The 18,570-nt window shown below is 36.8% G+C and overlaps 4 protein-coding genes across 5 annotated transcripts in view; all 4 read left to right on the top strand.

Moving 5' to 3' along the window:
- LOC109124774 (probable galactinol--sucrose galactosyltransferase 5) lies at nucleotides 6,184-9,466 on the top strand. Its single transcript, XM_010452371.2, has 5 exons — nucleotides 6,184-7,061; nucleotides 7,322-7,697; nucleotides 7,789-7,966; nucleotides 8,085-8,452; nucleotides 8,688-9,466. Exons 1-5 carry the CDS (start codon nucleotides 6,184-6,186, stop codon nucleotides 9,243-9,245), a joined length of 2,358 nt encoding a protein of 785 aa, XP_010450673.1. The 3' UTR covers nucleotides 9,246-9,466.
- Nucleotides 11,978-14,569, top strand: LOC104732788 (pentatricopeptide repeat-containing protein At5g40400-like). Its single transcript, XM_010452370.2, has one exon. The coding sequence runs from the start codon at nucleotides 12,173-12,175 to the stop codon at nucleotides 14,009-14,011; it is 1,839 nt and encodes a 612-aa protein (XP_010450672.1). The 5' UTR covers nucleotides 11,978-12,172; the 3' UTR covers nucleotides 14,012-14,569.
- LOC104732787 (putative pentatricopeptide repeat-containing protein At5g40405) lies at nucleotides 14,639-16,962 on the top strand. 2 transcript variants are annotated; one of them, XM_010452368.2, is made up of 2 exons: nucleotides 14,639-14,787; nucleotides 14,995-16,962. In XM_010452368.2, the coding sequence occupies exon 2, from the start codon at nucleotides 15,021-15,023 to the stop codon at nucleotides 16,857-16,859; it is 1,839 nt and encodes a 612-aa protein (XP_010450670.1). In that variant the 5' UTR covers nucleotides 14,639-14,787; nucleotides 14,995-15,020; the 3' UTR covers nucleotides 16,860-16,962. The 2 variants fall into 2 exon arrangements, with proteins under 2 accessions (XP_010450670.1, XP_010450671.1); XM_010452369.2 differs by having other exon boundaries at nucleotides 14,657-14,777.
- LOC104733948 (pentatricopeptide repeat-containing protein At5g40410, mitochondrial-like) overlaps nucleotides 17,369-18,570 on the top strand; it is a 4,109-nt gene continuing 2,907 nt past the window's right edge. The window contains exon 1 of the mRNA XM_019233677.1: nucleotides 17,369-18,539. Coding sequence (XP_019089222.1) covers nucleotides 17,369-18,539 — 1,171 coding nt within the window. The remainder of the gene's footprint in view (nucleotides 18,540-18,570) is intronic.

Below are 18,570 nucleotides of genomic sequence, written 5' to 3'. Positions count from 1 at the left end.
TAAAGGGTGGGGACCAGGGTTCGAGGAACGCCCGGTACACCAATAACCTACTGTGGATTTGGATGAATAGTTCCATTTGCCCAGTGAGGGGTTAGGATCGATGCCCTGCAGGGCCAGCTTGGGGTCCGTTGGGGCGGCTAGCAGTGGGCTAGTGGGGTCCGCGGGACGGGTTGTCACAACAAGTCACTGCACTTTTGTCGCCCCGGAACACTCAGATCATTCGCCTTGCCACATCAATTTATTTACCAAGGCCCCAGATTTTGGTACGCGTCCGTTTAAGTTTTTCAATCTTCTAATCAAGCACTCGTCTTTCTTGGAAACTATTCAGACCGAGTGGAATGCGTGGAACGCTACTGCTAGCTTTCTCTTTGAGTTTGGATTCAAGCTGAAGTCTTTGAAAAGGCCTCTTAAATCACTCAATAAGGAAAATTATAGTGAGATTGAAAAGCGCGTGTTTGTAGCCAGTGTTTTGCTAAAAGATGCTCAGGCTACTGTTTTACAAGATCCATCTGTGTCCAACATGCTACTTGAAAAATCTGCTAGGGAGAGTTGGATGTCATTGAGACTTGCAGAAGAGAGTTTCTTCAAGCAAAAATCTAGGATTAAGTGGTTGGCTGAGGGAGATTTCAACACTTCTTTCTTTCATTTTGTTACTAAAATGAGAAATGGTTTTAATGCGGTCAAATACTTGATTAGACAGGATGGTTCAAGGGCTGAGACTTCCAAAGAGATCCATGAGCATGCTGTGGCTTACTTTCAGGAAATATTTGGATCAGTTAGAGGTCAATCCTGTGCAGAACTGCCTCATTTTTTGGTCTCCCTTAATATGTCTTGTTGTTAAGTTTCGCACCAGACCATATTAAGTGCTCCAGTCACTCGGGATATCATCAAAACATCTTTGGCAGGAATGCCATCTAGTAAAACACCAGGACCAGATGGGTTTACCGCCGAATTTTTTAAAGCGACGTGGAGTATCTTGGGGAATGAATTGGTTACTGCAGTCCAAACTTTCTTCCATTGCCCATTCATGCCTACGGCTCTTAACGCTACCTCCCTGGTGATGATTTCCAAAAGACCAAGAGCGGATACTCTTAAGGATTATAGACCAATAGCTTGCCTCAACACAGTCTATAAAATTATCACTCGAATCATGGCTGACCGGCTTAAAAGTATCCTTCCAGACATTGTGGTCCCTAATCAAACAGCTTTTGTTAAGGACAGACTCCTCTTGGAGAATGTTCTTCTTGCTTCTGAGGTGGTGAATGGCTATCAACAAACCTCTTCTTCTAGCCGAATAACGCTCAAAGTAGATATCTCAAAGGCTTTCGATTCTGTTCGATGGGACTTTCTACTTCAAGTGCTTCAGACTTATCATTTTCATGTGAACTTCATAAAATGTGTTAAGGCTTGCGTATGCTCTCCTTCATTCTCAGTTAGCATAAATGGCACATCTTTAGGGTTTTTCAAAGGCAAATCGGGACTAAGACAGGGAGATCCGCTTTCCCCTGCTCTTTTTGTGCTTTCTATGAATGCTCTGTCTCTTATGTTGAATCAGGCTGCGGTAGAAGGGGTTTTCAAGTATCATCCTGGTTGTGAAGAGATGAAGTTGACTCACCTCATGTTTGCGGATGATCTCCTTATTTTCTTAGAGGGTTCTATGGAGTCTTTGGAAGGAGTTTTCTCGGTTTTAGCTAAGTTTGAACTGCTTTCTGGATTGGGAGTAAATTTATCTAAAACAAGCATGTTTTGCTCTGGGGTCGATGATGCAATGTTGCAACAAATTTTCAGTAAGTTTGTGCTTAAGCCTGCTTCTCTTCCCGTTCGTTATCTGGGTCTACCCCTTTGTTCTAGGAAGCTTTTCGTAGCTGATTTTGATCCCTTACTATCACAAATAAGAAAGAAGCTTAATAGTTGGACTCATCGTCACTTAAGCTTAGCGGGAAGGTATACGCTTCTATCTTCTGTCATTCCTGGGATCATTGGTTTTTGGAGTTCGGCCTTTTTTCTCCCAAAGCAGGTCATTCGACGCATAAATACTCTTTGTAGTGCGTATTTCTGGCATGGATCAGCTCAAACAGCAAAAGGGGCAAAAGTGGCCTCGTTAAACATCTCTACCACTAAACAAGAAGGTGGTCTAGGTCTGAGAAATTTATCAGCTTGGAATGAAACATGCGGTCTAAAACTCATTTGGATGTTGTACTTTAAAGCTGGTTCTTTATGGGTGGCTTGGGTGAGGAGTAAATATTTTTCTCACGCTTCTTTCTGGGCTCTAAATGTACGGAACTATAGGTACTCTTGGATGTTCCGTAATCTTCTGAAGTTAAGACCAAAGGTATGGTCTCTTCTCAGGATTCAAATTGGAAATGGAGAACAAACCTTTTTCTGGTGGGATCCATGGACTCCGTTCGGACCACTTATTCACTTTTTTGGTAATAACGGGCCAATGCTTCTCGGCGTTCCTCTGTTTGCTACAGTCAAGGATCAGCTTACTCCCACAGGTTGGAATCTCTCTCCTGCAAGGTCAGAAAAACAAATCCTATTCTATACCCACATCACAACTATTTGTCCTTCGGCTTCTAGTGATTCTGCAGTTTGGTTGCTTGATGAGCGGGTTCAGACATCCTTTTGTTCTCGTCATGTTTGGAATCATATTAGGGATAAAAAATCTTTGGTTACTTGGTCCTCTTTGGTGTGGCACAAAGCCAGAATTCCAAAACATGCTTTTTCTGTTTGGTTGTTTGTTCTGAACCGCAATCCAACTATGGATAGAATTTCTCAATGGGATTGCGATGTGGGCACGACTTGTCTTCTTTGTGGAGTTGAAGATGAAACTAGGGACCACCTGTTCTTCAATTGTCACTTCTCAGAAGATGTGTGGAAAAAGATGGTATCTAAGTTGTTGGTTATAGTCCCTCCTATTTCGTGGAATCAGATTATGGAATGGCTACCATCTGCTTCTTCAAACAAAGACATTTCTCTAGCCTTGCTTCAGGCATGGCAAGCGTGTATCTATGAAATCTGGAGAGAGAGAAATCACAGGTACCATTGTGGCACCACTTTGTCTTCCCAATCAGTTTTTCATAAAGTCTTAAGTGCGGTCAGGAATAGAGCCCAAAGTTTAGTCTTTCAAAATTTGAGGCGAGCTCCATTACTTCATTGCTGGACAGGGCCCCAGACCTACTCCTCTGCTCCTCCGTGAGAAATCTGAGTTTTTATAATCTCTTGTAGCATTATCTTGTCTCGTTCTCTTCCTTTTTCAGACTTGATCTTCCTTTGTTCTCTTTATTATATATCTCATTTTATCTTCTGCAATCTAGCTTTCAGCTAGCTTTCTACCTCTTTCTTTTGTATTAGTGGCTCCTTATGTAATACTTTATTATCTATAAGAAAACCTTTTAACAAAAAAAAAAAAGATAAGTAAGTATATATACACTACATACTAACATGTATCTACATGAAGAAGATGATTAAGGCCTTAATCCAGAGAAAGAGTAGATGGAAGATTCGAAGAGACATATGAAATTAAATTTAGACGTTGGAGAGCAGGAGAAGTATAGATATTGTTGATGATATGTTAATTATTCATCACAAATAAATTATACTAGGATATATCCCGTGCTTAAAGCACAGGTTAACATTTTAAAAAAAATTATAATATAATAATAAAAATTATTATTTTTAAAAAAATTATTTTGTTTGAGATAATATTTATTTTTAATTGTTATGTAAATCTATTAGTCTATTTGAATACTAATTATTTTAGAATATTATAGTATTTAATTTTTGACGTATTATTACAGTTTTATATTGTTTATTTGTTGTACTTGCATCATATTTTGTGAAATATAAAATAGTAATTTTAATATTATAATTGTGAGTAAATAAAAATTATTAATTTATCATCTATATAAATTTAGTTTTACCAACCCGCCAATGTGGAAATTAAAACACACATTTTCATACATTGAGTAATATATCTTTGCTTTAAAAAATTCAAATCACAACATATGCAGAAAAATATGCATTTTATTAATTATAAGTATTATATGAAACTTCTAAACAATTTGTAAATAAAATAAAATAAAGATGATAGGAGAATTTGAAATCTTAACAAAATCTTCGAATTTAGTTATTAAAAATAATTGTATTGTATACTTGGATATAAAATCTTAGTTTTTAAAATTCTGATTGGTTTATATATTTTTTTTTAAAAAATAATTAGTAATTTCTTTCATAATTTATTAGAGAGAGAAAATATTTTTTTAATTTTTTTTAGATTTTTTAATATTTGATATGTGAGTATTTTTTATTTTTTATTTAGTTATATTTATTTAAAATAGTTAATTAAGCTTAATTAATTTAGTTTAATGGCAATTGAATGTAATTTTTTACAGATTATAAGGTTAGTTTCATATTTGTACTTCTCAATTAATATAGTAGGACTAGAAGAAAGAAAAAATAAAAGGATTGAATTATTTTCCACATGCATATTCTAAAATATGATCAGCATTAGCCGTTGATGTATAAGTAGAATGAATATAGTGTATACCGTGGATATTAATCTATGAAAAAAATAAAATATATAAATTAACTAATATATAATCACATAGAAAGTAGTGTATTTTTCGAAAATAAAATGTCAAAAACCAAAAACTAAGTTTTAATCCTTGAATTATTCGTCCTCATCTAGTCTAAGGGGGTGTATTCAACTTGACATTTTAAGTGATTTGTGTGAAACTTACAAATCCTATGTTATTCAATCATGTATTTTAAAAAGTCTATTAAAATCCATTGTTATTGAACTGATAATTTAAAAATCTACTTTAAAATCCACTGTTATTCAAAATAGTTTGTGGATTTGGATTTTAATGATTTTTGAGATTCTGAAGGATTTAGGTGGGATTTGTTTAGTTAAAAATAGAGAAATCCAAATCTCATGGTTTTATGTGGGATTTGAAAAATTTTTACGATAAATCATATCAACTTCTCTAAAATCTTTCAAAATTCCAAATTTTTTAAATCCCATCAGATCTTCTAAAATCATGGTTTCAATACACCCCCTAAGAATCTACTTTTCATCAGACTCACAATCAATCCTAATCAAGTTTTGTGGTTTTGTTACTGATTCAAGCATCAATTCGTATATATTTTTAAGAATCACACATTAATTTACTTGCGTAGGAGATTTGTTCATAATGCAATTGACAAAAACCCTAAATTAAATATAATTAAAATTGAAAAATCTAAACTATTTCCGTAAACCAAAGATGATACGAGAACCATGTTGTAATGGCCAAAGTCCACCAAAAATCGGTATACACTATATCACTACTTTCATAATCGGATCCTGTCTTCTACGATAAAATTATTTTAGTTAATAGACCGGTCCTTTGTGGTTTAAAAGATGAAGAAAAAAAGAAAGACCCGAATTAAATCCGGAAAGCTCATAAATAATTTGGGTTTTTTTGGTACACAATAGGAATGTGACGATATCACTCAATCTAACTTATTCCTATAAGCGTTTTAAAACATTAATCATCCGAATCAATTAAATATTTAGACAATTTCGGAATTGTAACATTTTCTTCCTCCAGTTTCTTTCAATATCCAAAATGTAACGAACGAAACAAATTGATTGAATATTTTAAAAAGAAACTAATTGATTGAATATTTAAAAACTTAATATTGAGTTATTTTCATTGGTTGATCCATGAAAGTTTACATTTGTCGGTAGGTCGATAAAAGTCGCAATTATGATGCAATATATAAAGTTTAAAAATTTGTTAAGAGCCCATGTGACTAGAACCATCTATATAATATTTTATTTCTATTCTTATTAATTAATTACCAACGACCAAATCTAATGGTCGCAAATCAATCCAGCCCCACGTAAAAGATTTAGAAAGAAACAAAATAATGATATCAAATTATGTAAAGGTTTCATTTTCTCACTACATTCCATACATGTTGTCGACATACAATAAATCTATGACTAACTATATATGTATGAAGATTTCTAATCTTTCTCTCAACCCGTAATCTTATCGTATAATCAAATTTGGGAAAGTATTAAGATTCATAATCTCTATAAATTCTCTACTTCCTTCACCTCATCATCCCATCCTAACCTAAATACACAACTTCAACCTTTTGTCTAAAAAGCCTTACAACTTCACCGGAAACATGGCTCCACCGAGTTTGACCAAGTCCGATTCCGATATCAACGGCGTTGACTTTACCGGAAAGCCTCTTTTCCGGTTAGAAGATTCCAATCTCTTAGCCAATGGTCACGTCGTCTTAACCGATGTTCCCACCAACGTCACCCTCACCCCTTCACCCTACTTAACCGACAAAGACGGCGTACCTCTTGACGTCTCCGCCGGTTCATTCGTCGGGTTTAACCTCGACGGTGAGCCCAAGAGCCACCACGTGGCATCCATCGGAAAACTCAAGAACATTCGTTTCATGAGCATATTCCGTTTCAAGGTTTGGTGGACCACTCATTGGGTCGGGTCAAACGGCCGCGACATCGAGAACGAGACCCAAATCATTATTCTTGATAACTCCGGTTCGGATTCTGGATCCGGATCCGGGTCGGGTCGTCCTTACGTACTCTTGTTACCACTTCTTGAAGGCCCCTTCCGTTCGTCTTTCACATCCGGTGAAAACGATGACGTGGCGGTCTGTGTGGAATCCGGGTCGACCCAAGTAACCGGGTCGGAGTTTCGTCAGATCGTGTACGTCCACGCCGGAGACGACCCGTTCAAGCTCGTGAAAGACGCAATGAAAGTGATTAGGATTCATATGAACACCTTCAAGCTTCTTGATGAGAAATCGCCGCCGGGGATCGTCGACAAGTTCGGGTGGTGCACTTGGGACGCTTTTTACTTGACCGTGAACCCTGAAGGTGTTCATAAAGGTGTTAAGTGTCTAGTCGACGGTGGTTGTCCGCCGGGTTTGGTGCTTATCGACGACGGTTGGCAATCAATTGGACATGATGCCGATGGTATTGATGTCGAAGGGATGAATATTACCGTCGCCGGTGAACAAATGCCCTGCAGGTTGGTTTAATCCGGTTTACCCTCTCAAGTTTTTCAATTGTTTGTTATTTTAAACGGTATAAGTTTGGTTCAATTAAACCGTGTCCTAATGTTTGATTATATTGGTGTTGAAATACTCATATACCGGTTTATCTTATTAGCAAATTAATAATAATTAGTTATAACCGAGATTTTGTTCTGACTTAATCAAACCGGCTTCCATAACCGAGATTTCGGTTTGTTTGTTATAATCCTCACACCGGTTTAATTTGGTTTGACAGGCTTCTGAAGTTTGAAGAGAACCACAAATTCAAAGACTACGTGTCTCCGAAAGATCAAAACGACGTGGGGATGAAAGCTTTCGTCAGAGATCTGAAAGATGAATTCTCCACCGTCGATTACATCTACGTCTGGCACGCGCTTTGTGGGTACTGGGGAGGTCTCCGTCCCGATGCTCCGACTCTGCCTCCGTCTACTATCATCCGGCCAGAGCTTTCGCCGGGACTTAAACTCACCATGGAAGATCTCGCCGTCGATAAGATCATCGAGACTGGAATCGGACTTGCTTCGCCGGACTTGGCGAAAGAGTTCTACGAAGGTCTTCACTCTCATCTTCAAAACTCCGGTATTGACGGCGTTAAAGTTGATGTCATCCACGTAAGTTTTTCCGTCTGAGTTAACGGATTGTTTTGTTGTTTTCCGTTTCTTTGTTGATATTTTAACACGTGGCTTTGCTTTTTAATTACAGATTTTGGAGATGTTGTGTGAGAAATATGGCGGGAGAGTTGACATGGCGAAAGCTTACTTCAAGGGGTTAACGTCGTCAGTGAATAAGCATTTTAACGGTAACGGCGTTATTGCAAGCATGGAGCACTGTAATGACTTCATGTTCCTTGGGACTGAAGCCATCGCTCTTGGTCGTGTCGGTATGTATTTTATCTACTTTTATTTTTTAATTTATAAAAGTTTGACTATTTTCAGATTAAATTGTTTTTAGAGAAGTATAAATTAATGATTTTTATTGGATATTATTATGGGAATTAGGTGATGACTTTTGGTGCACTGATCCATCTGGCGATCCAAACGGTACGTTTTGGCTACAAGGATGTCACATGGTCCATTGTGCATACAACAGTCTCTGGATGGGAAACTTCATCCAGCCTGATTGGGACATGTTTCAGACCACACACCCTTGTGCTGAGTTCCATGCTGCTTCTCGTGCTATTTCGGGCGGGCCTATTTACGTCAGTGACTGTGTGGGCAAGCACGATTTCGATCTCTTGAAACGCCTCGTTTTGCCCAACGGTTCGATTTTGAGGTGTGAGTACTATGCTCTCCCAACTCGTGACCGTCTCTTTGAAGACCCTCTTCATGATGGCAAAACAATGCTCAAGATTTGGAACTTGAACAAGGTAAGCAATGATTAAGGTTTAAGCAAGTAGGATCCATTAGAACCTCCATATTGATTTGCAATGAATGTATAGTTTGGTCTTAGCAGATTGTATAATCTTGACTGAGCCTGAATATTGTAGAGATTAAATGGTGCTTTTGATTCCATCTGATTTGACTCGTTTCTTGATTCAGAAGCTTCTCTGTTTGTTCATTACAATCTTGTTTCTTGATGATCTGTCTTTTTCGTCCAAACAGTTCACTGGAATAATTGGAGCATTCAACTGTCAAGGAGGAGGATGGTGCAGAGAAACCAGACGTAACCAGTGTTTCTCTGAATGTGTTAACACGGTAACCGCCACTACAAGACCTAGTGACGTTGAATGGAACAGTGGAAAGAACCCAATCTCCATTGCAAACGTTGAAGAGTTTGCTTTGTTCCTGTCTCAATCCAAGAAGCTGGTGTTGTCTGGACCAAACGACGAGCTGGAGCTCACTTTAGAGCCTTTCAAGTTTGAGCTGATTACTGTCTCTCCTGTTGTAACCATTGAGGGTAAATCAGTCCGGTTTGCTCCGATTGGACTGGTTAACATGCTTAACACAAGCGGTGCGATCAGTTCTCTGGTGTACCACGATGAATCTGTTGAGGTCGATGTTTTTGGTGCGGGTGAGTTTAGGGTTTATGCATCGAGAAAACCTGTGAGCTGCTTAATTGATGGTGGAGTTGTTGAGTTTGCGTATGAAGACTCAATGGTGATGGTGCAAGTGCCGTGGGCTGGTCCAGAGGGTTTGTCTTCTATTGAGTATTTGTTTTAGAGAATTTGAAGGTCCTTATTTGTTTTCCTTCTAAACTCTGTAGTACCGTTCGTTGAGTTTCCAAAACAACTCCGAGCCTTTTTTTTCATGGTTTCTGAGAGTATGAACAATTCATGTTGGCTTTTTAATTAAGTGAGGATTATTTTTTCAGTGGTTGATTTTGTATTGCCACTAATATTCTCATATTTATTTATGAAATATAATATTTGGTTCTAGTTTTTTTTTTTTCTGTTTAAGTTTTGCTTCATTTTCTTGTTTGGCTATGAATTTAGATCACAAAATTGTTAGCATTTTTTATTTTTGTGTTTCACGCCCTATCCGAATTGTCGGTCCGATTGGTTAATCCGCGATCCGAACGTTTCTCTGGTTTTGGTTTAGTGCTAATACATCTGGTAATTTTAAAACCGGAAAACCCCACAAAAACTCACTATTAATCCGTGATATCCGATGAACCGGATTAGAAAAATGTGATGTGTCCCTATACACAATTACCAGATGTATTAGATGTATAATCATGTCCGTTTAATTACCAGATGTATTAGAAATCTGCGTTTTATTGATTTCTTATCTGAGTTTTATTTTTCTCTTTTGTTTTGTGAATCACTAGGTAATATCCCGCGCAAATACGCGGATTGTTGTATAATTGAATTAACTAATTTAAATTTATTTGATAATCATAAAAGAAAACTTAACAAATTAATTTAAATGTCATTAACATTTTTTACACTTTTATTTCTTCAAATCATACAATATCAAAATATATAATTTATTTAAATATAATCATACATACATTATACATATCTCTTAAAGTTATTTGTTTTTTTATTGTTCAACTTTGATAATAATTTTCATTAGTATTTTTGAGCATTTGAGGTAATAAAATATTATTAATAATAAAAACGAAATTTTACTATGTGATTTAAATATTTAATTTTAAATTTTTATATAAACTAACACATAACCTAAAAACTAAACTATTTTGAAAGTAAAAAATACATATTTCCTATAAAATCATATGAAGTGCAATTAAATGTTTAAAATACGATTTCCAAAGAATTTTTTTTAAAATCTTTTTTTAATTCCCCTTAGTTTAAGATATATTGCTAGGTTTAGTAATAATTTTTAATCCTTGTAATAAAAGCTAGATAGAAAATAAAAAAACAATATTTGAATTAAAAAAACAATGTTTTTTATATAGAAAAATCTTTAAAGTACATATTTGAATTAAATTAAAAATAGTGATTTTTATATAATTATATGTTGAATCACAAACTGAATATAATGATTATTATTCTAAAATAAAGGTATTACAATTGTGTTGGATGTAAGTGAGAGTTAAGAAAATTTGATTTGATAATTATATTGCATTTTTTTTATATTCCCCTTAATCTAAGTTATATTGCTAGGCTTAGTTTTAATTTTTCATCCTGGTAGTAAAAGCTAGATAGAAAATGAATATCAAATTATTTTTTATATAGCAAAATCCTTAAAGTACATATTTGAATTAAATTTTAAAATAATAATTTTTATATAATTATATGTTAATCACAAACTAAATATAATGATGATATTCTAAAATATATTTATTACAATTTTGTTGGAGGTAAGAGAGAGGTAAGAAAATTTGATTTGATAATTATATTACATAAAACAAAGAAACAATAAAATTAAAAACAATGTAAAATATATATAAATATACATGAATGAAGATGATTTCTTTAGCTTGATTCCTTCATTGGGCTTTGGTAGAAATTAGTATTGTTGAATCTGCATCGATAATTATTTTTTATAGTCACCAAATTTTATTATACATATGTAATTGAAAATTAAAAATAATAAGAAGACAAAAGAAAGAAGGAAGAAATGCATAAAAACAAAGAAATAAAATTGAACAAAATATAAAATAAATCTAACAAAATATATAATCACACTCTTAGCATGAGTATTGTAATTACAGAAGAACTTAAACAAAACAAATAAAATATTTAGAATTTGAGAATATAGTAAACAAAATATATAATCAAACTCTTAACTGGGTTTTCAACCTATGCAAGAACATTATAAAAAACAAATAAAATATTTAGGATTTGGGATATGGTGGAGGAGGATGTGAGAATGGTTATTTATAGGATAAAAAGTAGTTGAAGTTACATTTCTAAAATAATTAAATTAGAAGAGTTATAATTATAATTAATATGTGTTTAATGGAAGAGAAAAAGTCAATTCACAATTTGTGTACAGTTACAACTTAGTAGTAAAAAATGAATTTAAAGTATGCATTAATATATATGATTAAATGTGTTGTTTAATTAAAAATAAATATTAAATTTTTAAAAATTAAATGACAAATGGATCAATAAGGAGAGAGTGAAACTTTTTATGTATATGATTTTTATTGATTGACCCAATAACTTGGAAGGTAGTCCGGTTAACTATCTCGATCAGCTTTGAAAATATTTATTTAATTTTCTAAACAAAATAAATAAAATATTGGCTCATTTGAGCTGATTTTTTGTTGAGAAAAAAAAAAAAACGAAAATTGAATTTCAATTTCTTCAAAATAATTTACAACAAAAATTCAAATTTAAATTCAATTACCACCAAAATTTATAATAGTATCATTTTGTTGTAAAAAAAAGGCCAAAAAAAATTGGGTTAGATCCACCGCAAGGGTGGAGAGCCTTAACCGGATGTGTTCAAAGACCCGAAGGTCAAATCCCGTCTCTGTCAGAGGAGATGCCAACCATCTCTCCTTTCTACGAACGCATTCTCATAACCACTTCTCTCAATATATATACTTAACCAAAACGGATTTCCCATCCGATGTGGGATAAATGAAACTTTATTTTGTTTTTCTTCAAAACTAAAACTGTCTATCTCCTCTCCTCTGTACTCTCTATCAGAGTCTCTCTGTTCTCTCTCGCTCTATGAAGAAGCTAGTTCCAAAGCTTCGATTTTTCTCCTCTTCTTCTTCTTCTTCTTCTTTGATAATTCCGGGATGTAGTAACATACCCAAACCCATATACAACCCCTTATATAATCTACTTCCCCAGACTCAAAACCCTAATAAAATCGTAGATGTTATCTGTTCAGCTCTCAACCACCGTGACCATTCCATCTTACTACCCAGCCTTCGTGACGAGGTTCAATCACTGATTCCTCATTTGGGTTATCCTGAAATCTCCAGGGTTTTGCTTAGGTTTCAGTCAGATGCTTCTCGGGCTCTTGCATTCTTTAAATGGGTTAAACTCGATTTGGGGAAGAGACCTAATATTGGTAACTACTGTTTGTTGCTTCACATTCTTGCTTCCTCTAAGAAGTTTCCTTTAGCTATGCAGTTTCTCTGTGAATTGATTGATTTGACATCTAAGGAAGATGAAGATCTGTTCAGTGTTTTGGTTTCTGCTAGTGATGAATGCAATTGGGATCCTGTTGTTTACGATATGCTTGTCAAGGGTTATCTGAAATTAGGTTTGGTTGAACAAGGGTTTAAGGTTTTTAGGAAAGTGATTAGTTCCGGTTTTAGTGTTAGTGTTGTCACTTGTAATCATCTCTTGAATGGGTTGCTGAAACTGGAATCCATGGATAGTTGTTGGCAAGTTTATAATGTGATGTGTAGAGTTGGAATCCATCCAAACACGTATACGTTCAACATCCTTACCAATGTGTTCTGCAACGACTCGAATTTTCGTGAAGTTGATGACTTTTTAGAGAAGATGGAAGAAGAAGGTTTTGAGCCTGATTTGGTTACTTATAACACGTTAGTGTGTAGTTACTGTAGGAGAGGAAAGTTGAAAGAAGCGTTTTATTTGTACAAGATTATGTATCGGCGTCGTGTTGTGCCTGATTTAATTACTTATACATCGCTTATCAAAGGTCTTTGTAAAGACGGGAGAGTTAGAGAAGCTCATCAGACGTTTCACAGAATGGTAGACAGAGGTATTAAGCCTGATTGTATTTGTTACAATACTCTTATCTATGCTTATTGCAAAGAAGGGATGATGCAGCAATCGAAGAAGCTGTTACACGAAATGCTTGGGAATAGCATTGTTCCGGATAGGTTTACTTGTAAGATTATAGTTGAAGGGTTTGTGAGAGAAGGACGGTTACATGCTGCTGTTAATTTTGTTGTCGAGCTTAGAAAGTTAAGGGTTACTGTCCCATTTGAAGTTTGCGACTTTGTGATAGGAAGTTTATGCCGGGAAGGTAAACCGTTTGCAGCAAAGCATCTGTTAGAAAGAATCAGCGAAGAGGAAGGTCATGAGGCTAAACCAGAGACTTACAATACCTTAATTGAGTCTTTATCTCGTTGTGATGCTATTGAAGAGGCCTTGCTTCTAAAAGGGAAACTTAGAAACCAGAATCAAGTACTTGATGTCAAGACTTACCGAGCTCTTATCGTCTGCTTGTGTAGGAAAGGTAGGAACCGTGAAGCCGAGTGTTTGATGTCGGAAATGCTTGATTCTGAAGTGAAACCAGATTCTTTTATATGCGGGGCTCTGGTTAATGGATACTGCAAGGAATTGGATTTCGTTAAAGCCGAGAGTCTGTTGGGTTTATTTGCTTTGAAGTTTAAAATCTTTGACACAGAGAGCTACAATTCGCTTGTTAAAGCGATTTGTGATACAGGAAGTGGTTATAATAAAGTGTTAGAGCTTCAGGAAAGAATGCAGAGACTTGGGTTTGTTCCAAACAGCTTATCTTGTAAGTACTTGATCCAAGTCTTGGAACAGCCTTCTTTGCCAAATCATCCGCCTGAAGATTGAAGCAACGGTGGATGCGATGAAACTCGTATTCCTTATTCTTGGCCAGATGCATAAAAAGAAAATACAAAGTTAGATGGTGAGTACTGTGGATCGTTTAAAGTGGTGGTGAAGCCTGTTGTATCTCGCGGAAAGAGTCTAGTACTTCCTTCGCATCCATGAGGAAAATGATGTCCTTGTGATTCAGAGGCTAGAGTTGCTTTCCGGCATGAAGCAGAGCTTTTGCCTCAGCTTCTGATGTCAGAAGACTACCTCGATTCCAAAGCACAAGGCTTCTCTGTTGATCAAATAAGAGCCACACAATTCTGATCGGTGTGTTCACATGGAACCAGGATCATCCAGCTAACAGTAATGTTGAGTAGTTGGAACTAAAGGATGCTCCTGAAACGGTTGCAGATTGCCTCCAATTTGTGTATAGTTTGTAGTTATTCCAAGAGCTTTAGCAGGATTGTCTTTTGATCCTTGTACTGTGTCTTCTGGTTTTGTTCTTTCCTCGTATTTGAAAGTAAAGTACAAAACTTTGTGTAGTTGCAGCAATTTCTTTGTAACTCTATGCAAATGACTGTGCTCTGGCTCTTACCAAAAGAGGGTAGGATCGGTATTTAACCAAAACTATATACATAGTTCCATAAACTGTTACATTGGCAAATAAGTATAAGTTCCAGAAAGAGTCTATAAACTAATTGATATGCTCGTGTCCCAACCCGGGAATATTTCTGCTGCCCTAAAGATCTCTCACTGGCGTGGAGTTAATAGGCCGTCAAATCAGGTTAAATCAGGTTAAAAATTCTCTCTTTATCAATTTCTGATGGCTGGGTTTGTAATTTAGTGAGCATTTAAGGTTGCACACCAGGTGCTTGCTAAAATGCCCAACTGAGCTCTTTTATGATTTCATTGATCAAATAAATGCCATTGCTTGATAAGATCAATCAGCTCAGCCTGTTGTATAGATTCTGATCTTTGTTTCTTTTAAAAAATGGCTGCAGGTGTATAGGATGATGATGTTATAGTCATGAGTAGAATTCTGAAACATCCGGTTATTGCTCTTTTGGATTCCGGCACTACGTTTAAGGAAGTCCGGCAAATCCATGCCAAGCTCGTGGTTGATGGGACACTCAACGATGACCATCTCGTGGGTCATTTTGTAAAGGCAGTGGCTTTGAGTGACCAAAAATACTTAGATTATGCGAATCAGATTCTTGACAGGTCTGATAACCCTACATTGTTTGCTCTCAATTCTATGATTAGAGCACATTGCAAAAGCCCTGTTCCAGAGAAAAGCTTTGATTACTATAGGAAGATACTTCATTCGGGTAACAATAGTAAACCGGATAATTACACTGTCAACTTCTTGGTTCAGGCGTGCACGGGGTTAGGTATGCGTGAGACAGGGCTTCAAGTTCATGGTTTGACTATCAGACGTGGTTTTGACAATGACCCGCATGTCCAGACCGGGTTGATTTCTTTGTATGGTGAGCTTGGCTGTCTGGATTCTTGTCATAAGGTTTTTAATTCGGTTTCTTGCCCGGATTTTGTGTGTCGGACAGCTATGGTCACAGCCTGTGCGAGATGTGGGGATGTCGTTTTTGCGCGGAAGTTGTTTGAGGGGATGCCAGATAGAGACCCTATTGCCTGGAATGCGATGATCTCTGGCTATGCTCAGATTGGAGAATCAAGGGAAGCTCTTAACCTGTTCCATTTGATGCAGATGGAAGGTGTGAAAGTCAATGGAGTTTCTATGATTTCGGTTTTATCGGCTTGCACTCAATTGGGAGCTTTAGACCAAGGGAGATGGGCTCATGCTTACATAGAGAAAAACAAAATCAAAATCACTGTGAGGCTTGGTACTACGTTGGTCGACTTGTATGCAAAATGCGGTGATATGGACAAGGCTATGGAAGTTTTCTGGGGTCTGGAAGAGAAGAATGTGTTTACATGGAGTAGCGCCTTGAATGGGTTAGCCATGAATGGGCACGCGGAGAAATGTCTCGAGCTTTTCTCTCTTATGAAAGAAGATGGTGTTACTCCAAACGCCGTGACATTCGTCTCTGTTCTTAGAGGTTGCAGTGTGGTTGGTTTTGTAGATGAAGGGCAAAGACATTTTGATTCGATGAGGAATGAGTTCGGGATAGAGCCTCAGCTTGATCACTATGGTTGCTTAGTTGATTTGTACGCTCGTGCAGGACGCCTAGAAGATGCAGTGGGTATCATCGAGCAAATGCCCATGAAGCCTCATGCTGCTGTTTGGAGTTCTGTGCTCCACGCGTCTAGAATGTACAAGAACCTTGAACTTGGCGTTCTTGCATCTAAAAAAATGCTTGAGCTAGAGACTTCAAATCACGGGGCTTATGTCCTCTTATCAAACATATATGCAGATTCAGACGACTGGGACAATGTTAGTCACGTTAGACAGTCGATGAAATCTAAGGGAGTCAGAAAGCAACCAGGGTGCAGTGTAATGGAGGTCAATGGAGAGGTCCATGAATTCTTTGTCGGAGACAAATCTCACCCGAGATATTCCGAGATTGAGGCGGTTTGGAAAGAAATCTCAAGGAGACTGAGACTTGCTGGGTATAAGGCGGACACGACCCCAGTCATGTTCGACATAGATGAAGAAGAGAAAGAGGATGCCTTGTGTTTGCATAGCGAAAAGGCTGCCATTGCGTTTGGGATGATGAGTTTGAAAGAAGATGCTCCGATTAGGATAGTGAAGAACCTTCGGGTTTGTGGAGATTGTCATCAGGTTTCTATGATGATCTCCAAGATTTTTGACAGAGAGATCATTGTGAGAGACAGAAACAGGTTCCACCATTTCAAAGATGGTCACTGTTCTTGTAATGGCTTTTGGTGAACCTACCCTAGCTTGGTTTCTTGATATAATGAGCATGTTCTAATACTGCATTAGTTAACTATTTTTTACTTTCTACGTAACTCAATGATTTAAGAGATAAGTACAATATCATACTATATATATATTAAGTAAACAATCAAAAGAATACTAAATACAGTAACTGCTGTACGGAGAAGGCTTTAAATTTGAAGTGTCGATGTTTGATTTGATGAGAGATGATGATCAAAGCAAATGTGTTATTATGTTCAAAGATCAGATTTTTATATCATCGGAGCTTTTTGAGCCGACCTAGTTTTGTTCAAGAACGAGGTTTTTGGAGTTTAGATGCGTATGTTTCATCACTTATAGCTTCTATAAACTCTTGTGTCTCCATTGAACAGTGTCGTTTGCTTCATTGTAAAGTAGTTAAGAAGAATGTGAGTTTTCGCCATGGGTTTATTGGGGACCAGCTTGTTGGATGTTACTTGAGATTGGGTGGTGATGTTTGTGCAGAGAAGCTGTTCGATGAAATGCCTGAGAGAGATTTAGTCTCTTGGAACTCGTTGATATCTAGGTATTCAGTGAAAGGATATTTAGGTAAATGTTTTGAGGTGTTGTCTAGGATGATGATGTTACCGGAGGTGGGTTTTAGACCCAATGAAGTTACGTTTTTGTCGATGATCTCGGCTTGTGTTCATGGGGGAAGTAAAGAAGAAGGACGTTGCATTCATGGGTTGGTGATGAAGTCTGGTGTACTTGAGGAAGTGAAAGTTGTGAATGCTCTTATCAATTGGTATGGAAAGACTGGAGATTTGAGTTCGTCCTGTAGATTGTTTGAGGATTTGAGTGTAAAGAATTTGGTTTCGTGGAATACTATGATTGTGATTCACTTGCAAGACGGTTTAGCCTTAGAAGGTTTTGTTTACTTCAACATGAGCAGAAGGGTTGGGCATAAGCCTGATCAAGCCACTTTTCTGACTGTTCTCCGTGTCTGTGAAGCCATCGGGGTAGTGAGACTGGCGCAAGGAATTCACGGGATGATCATGTTTTGTGGGTTCAATGCAAACAAGTGTATAACTACAGCGTTGTTAGATTTGTATGCAAAACTTGGGAGGCTGGAGGATTCGTGTACGGTTTTTCATGAGATTATTTCTCCAGATAGTATGGCGTGGACAGCAATGCTTGCTGCTTATGCCACTCATGGGTTTGGTAGAGACGCGATTAAGCATTTTGAGCTCATGGTTCACTATGGTATTAGTCCTGATCATGTAACCTTCACTCACTTGTTAAATGCTTGTAGTCACGCGGGTCTTGTAGAAGAAGGGAAGCATTATTTCGAAACAATGTCGAAAAGATACAGAATTGAGCCGAGGTTAGATCACTACTCATGTATGGTTGATCTCATGGGTCGATCGGGGATTCTTCAGGATGCTTATAGACTGATCAAAGGGATGCCAATGGATGCAAGTTCTGGTGTTTGGGGAGCTTTGCTTGGTGCCTGTAGGGTTTACAAAGATACCCAACTCGGAACAAAAGCTGCAGAGAGATTGTTTGAATTGGAACCTTGTGATGGTAGAAACTATGTAATGCTCTCAAACATCTATTCAGCTTCTGGTCTATGGAAAGATGCTTCAAGAATAAGGAATCTAATGAAACAGAAAGGTCTCGTAAGAGCTTCAGGGTGTAGCTACATTGAACATGGTAATAAGATTCATAAGTTTGTTGTGGGAGA

Source organism: Camelina sativa, chromosome 12 (assembly GCF_000633955.1).
Source record: "Camelina sativa cultivar DH55 chromosome 12, Cs, whole genome shotgun sequence".
Lineage (NCBI taxonomy): Eukaryota > Viridiplantae > Streptophyta > Magnoliopsida > Brassicales > Brassicaceae > Camelina > Camelina sativa.
This window is presented reverse-complemented; position numbering and strand designations above follow the sequence as displayed.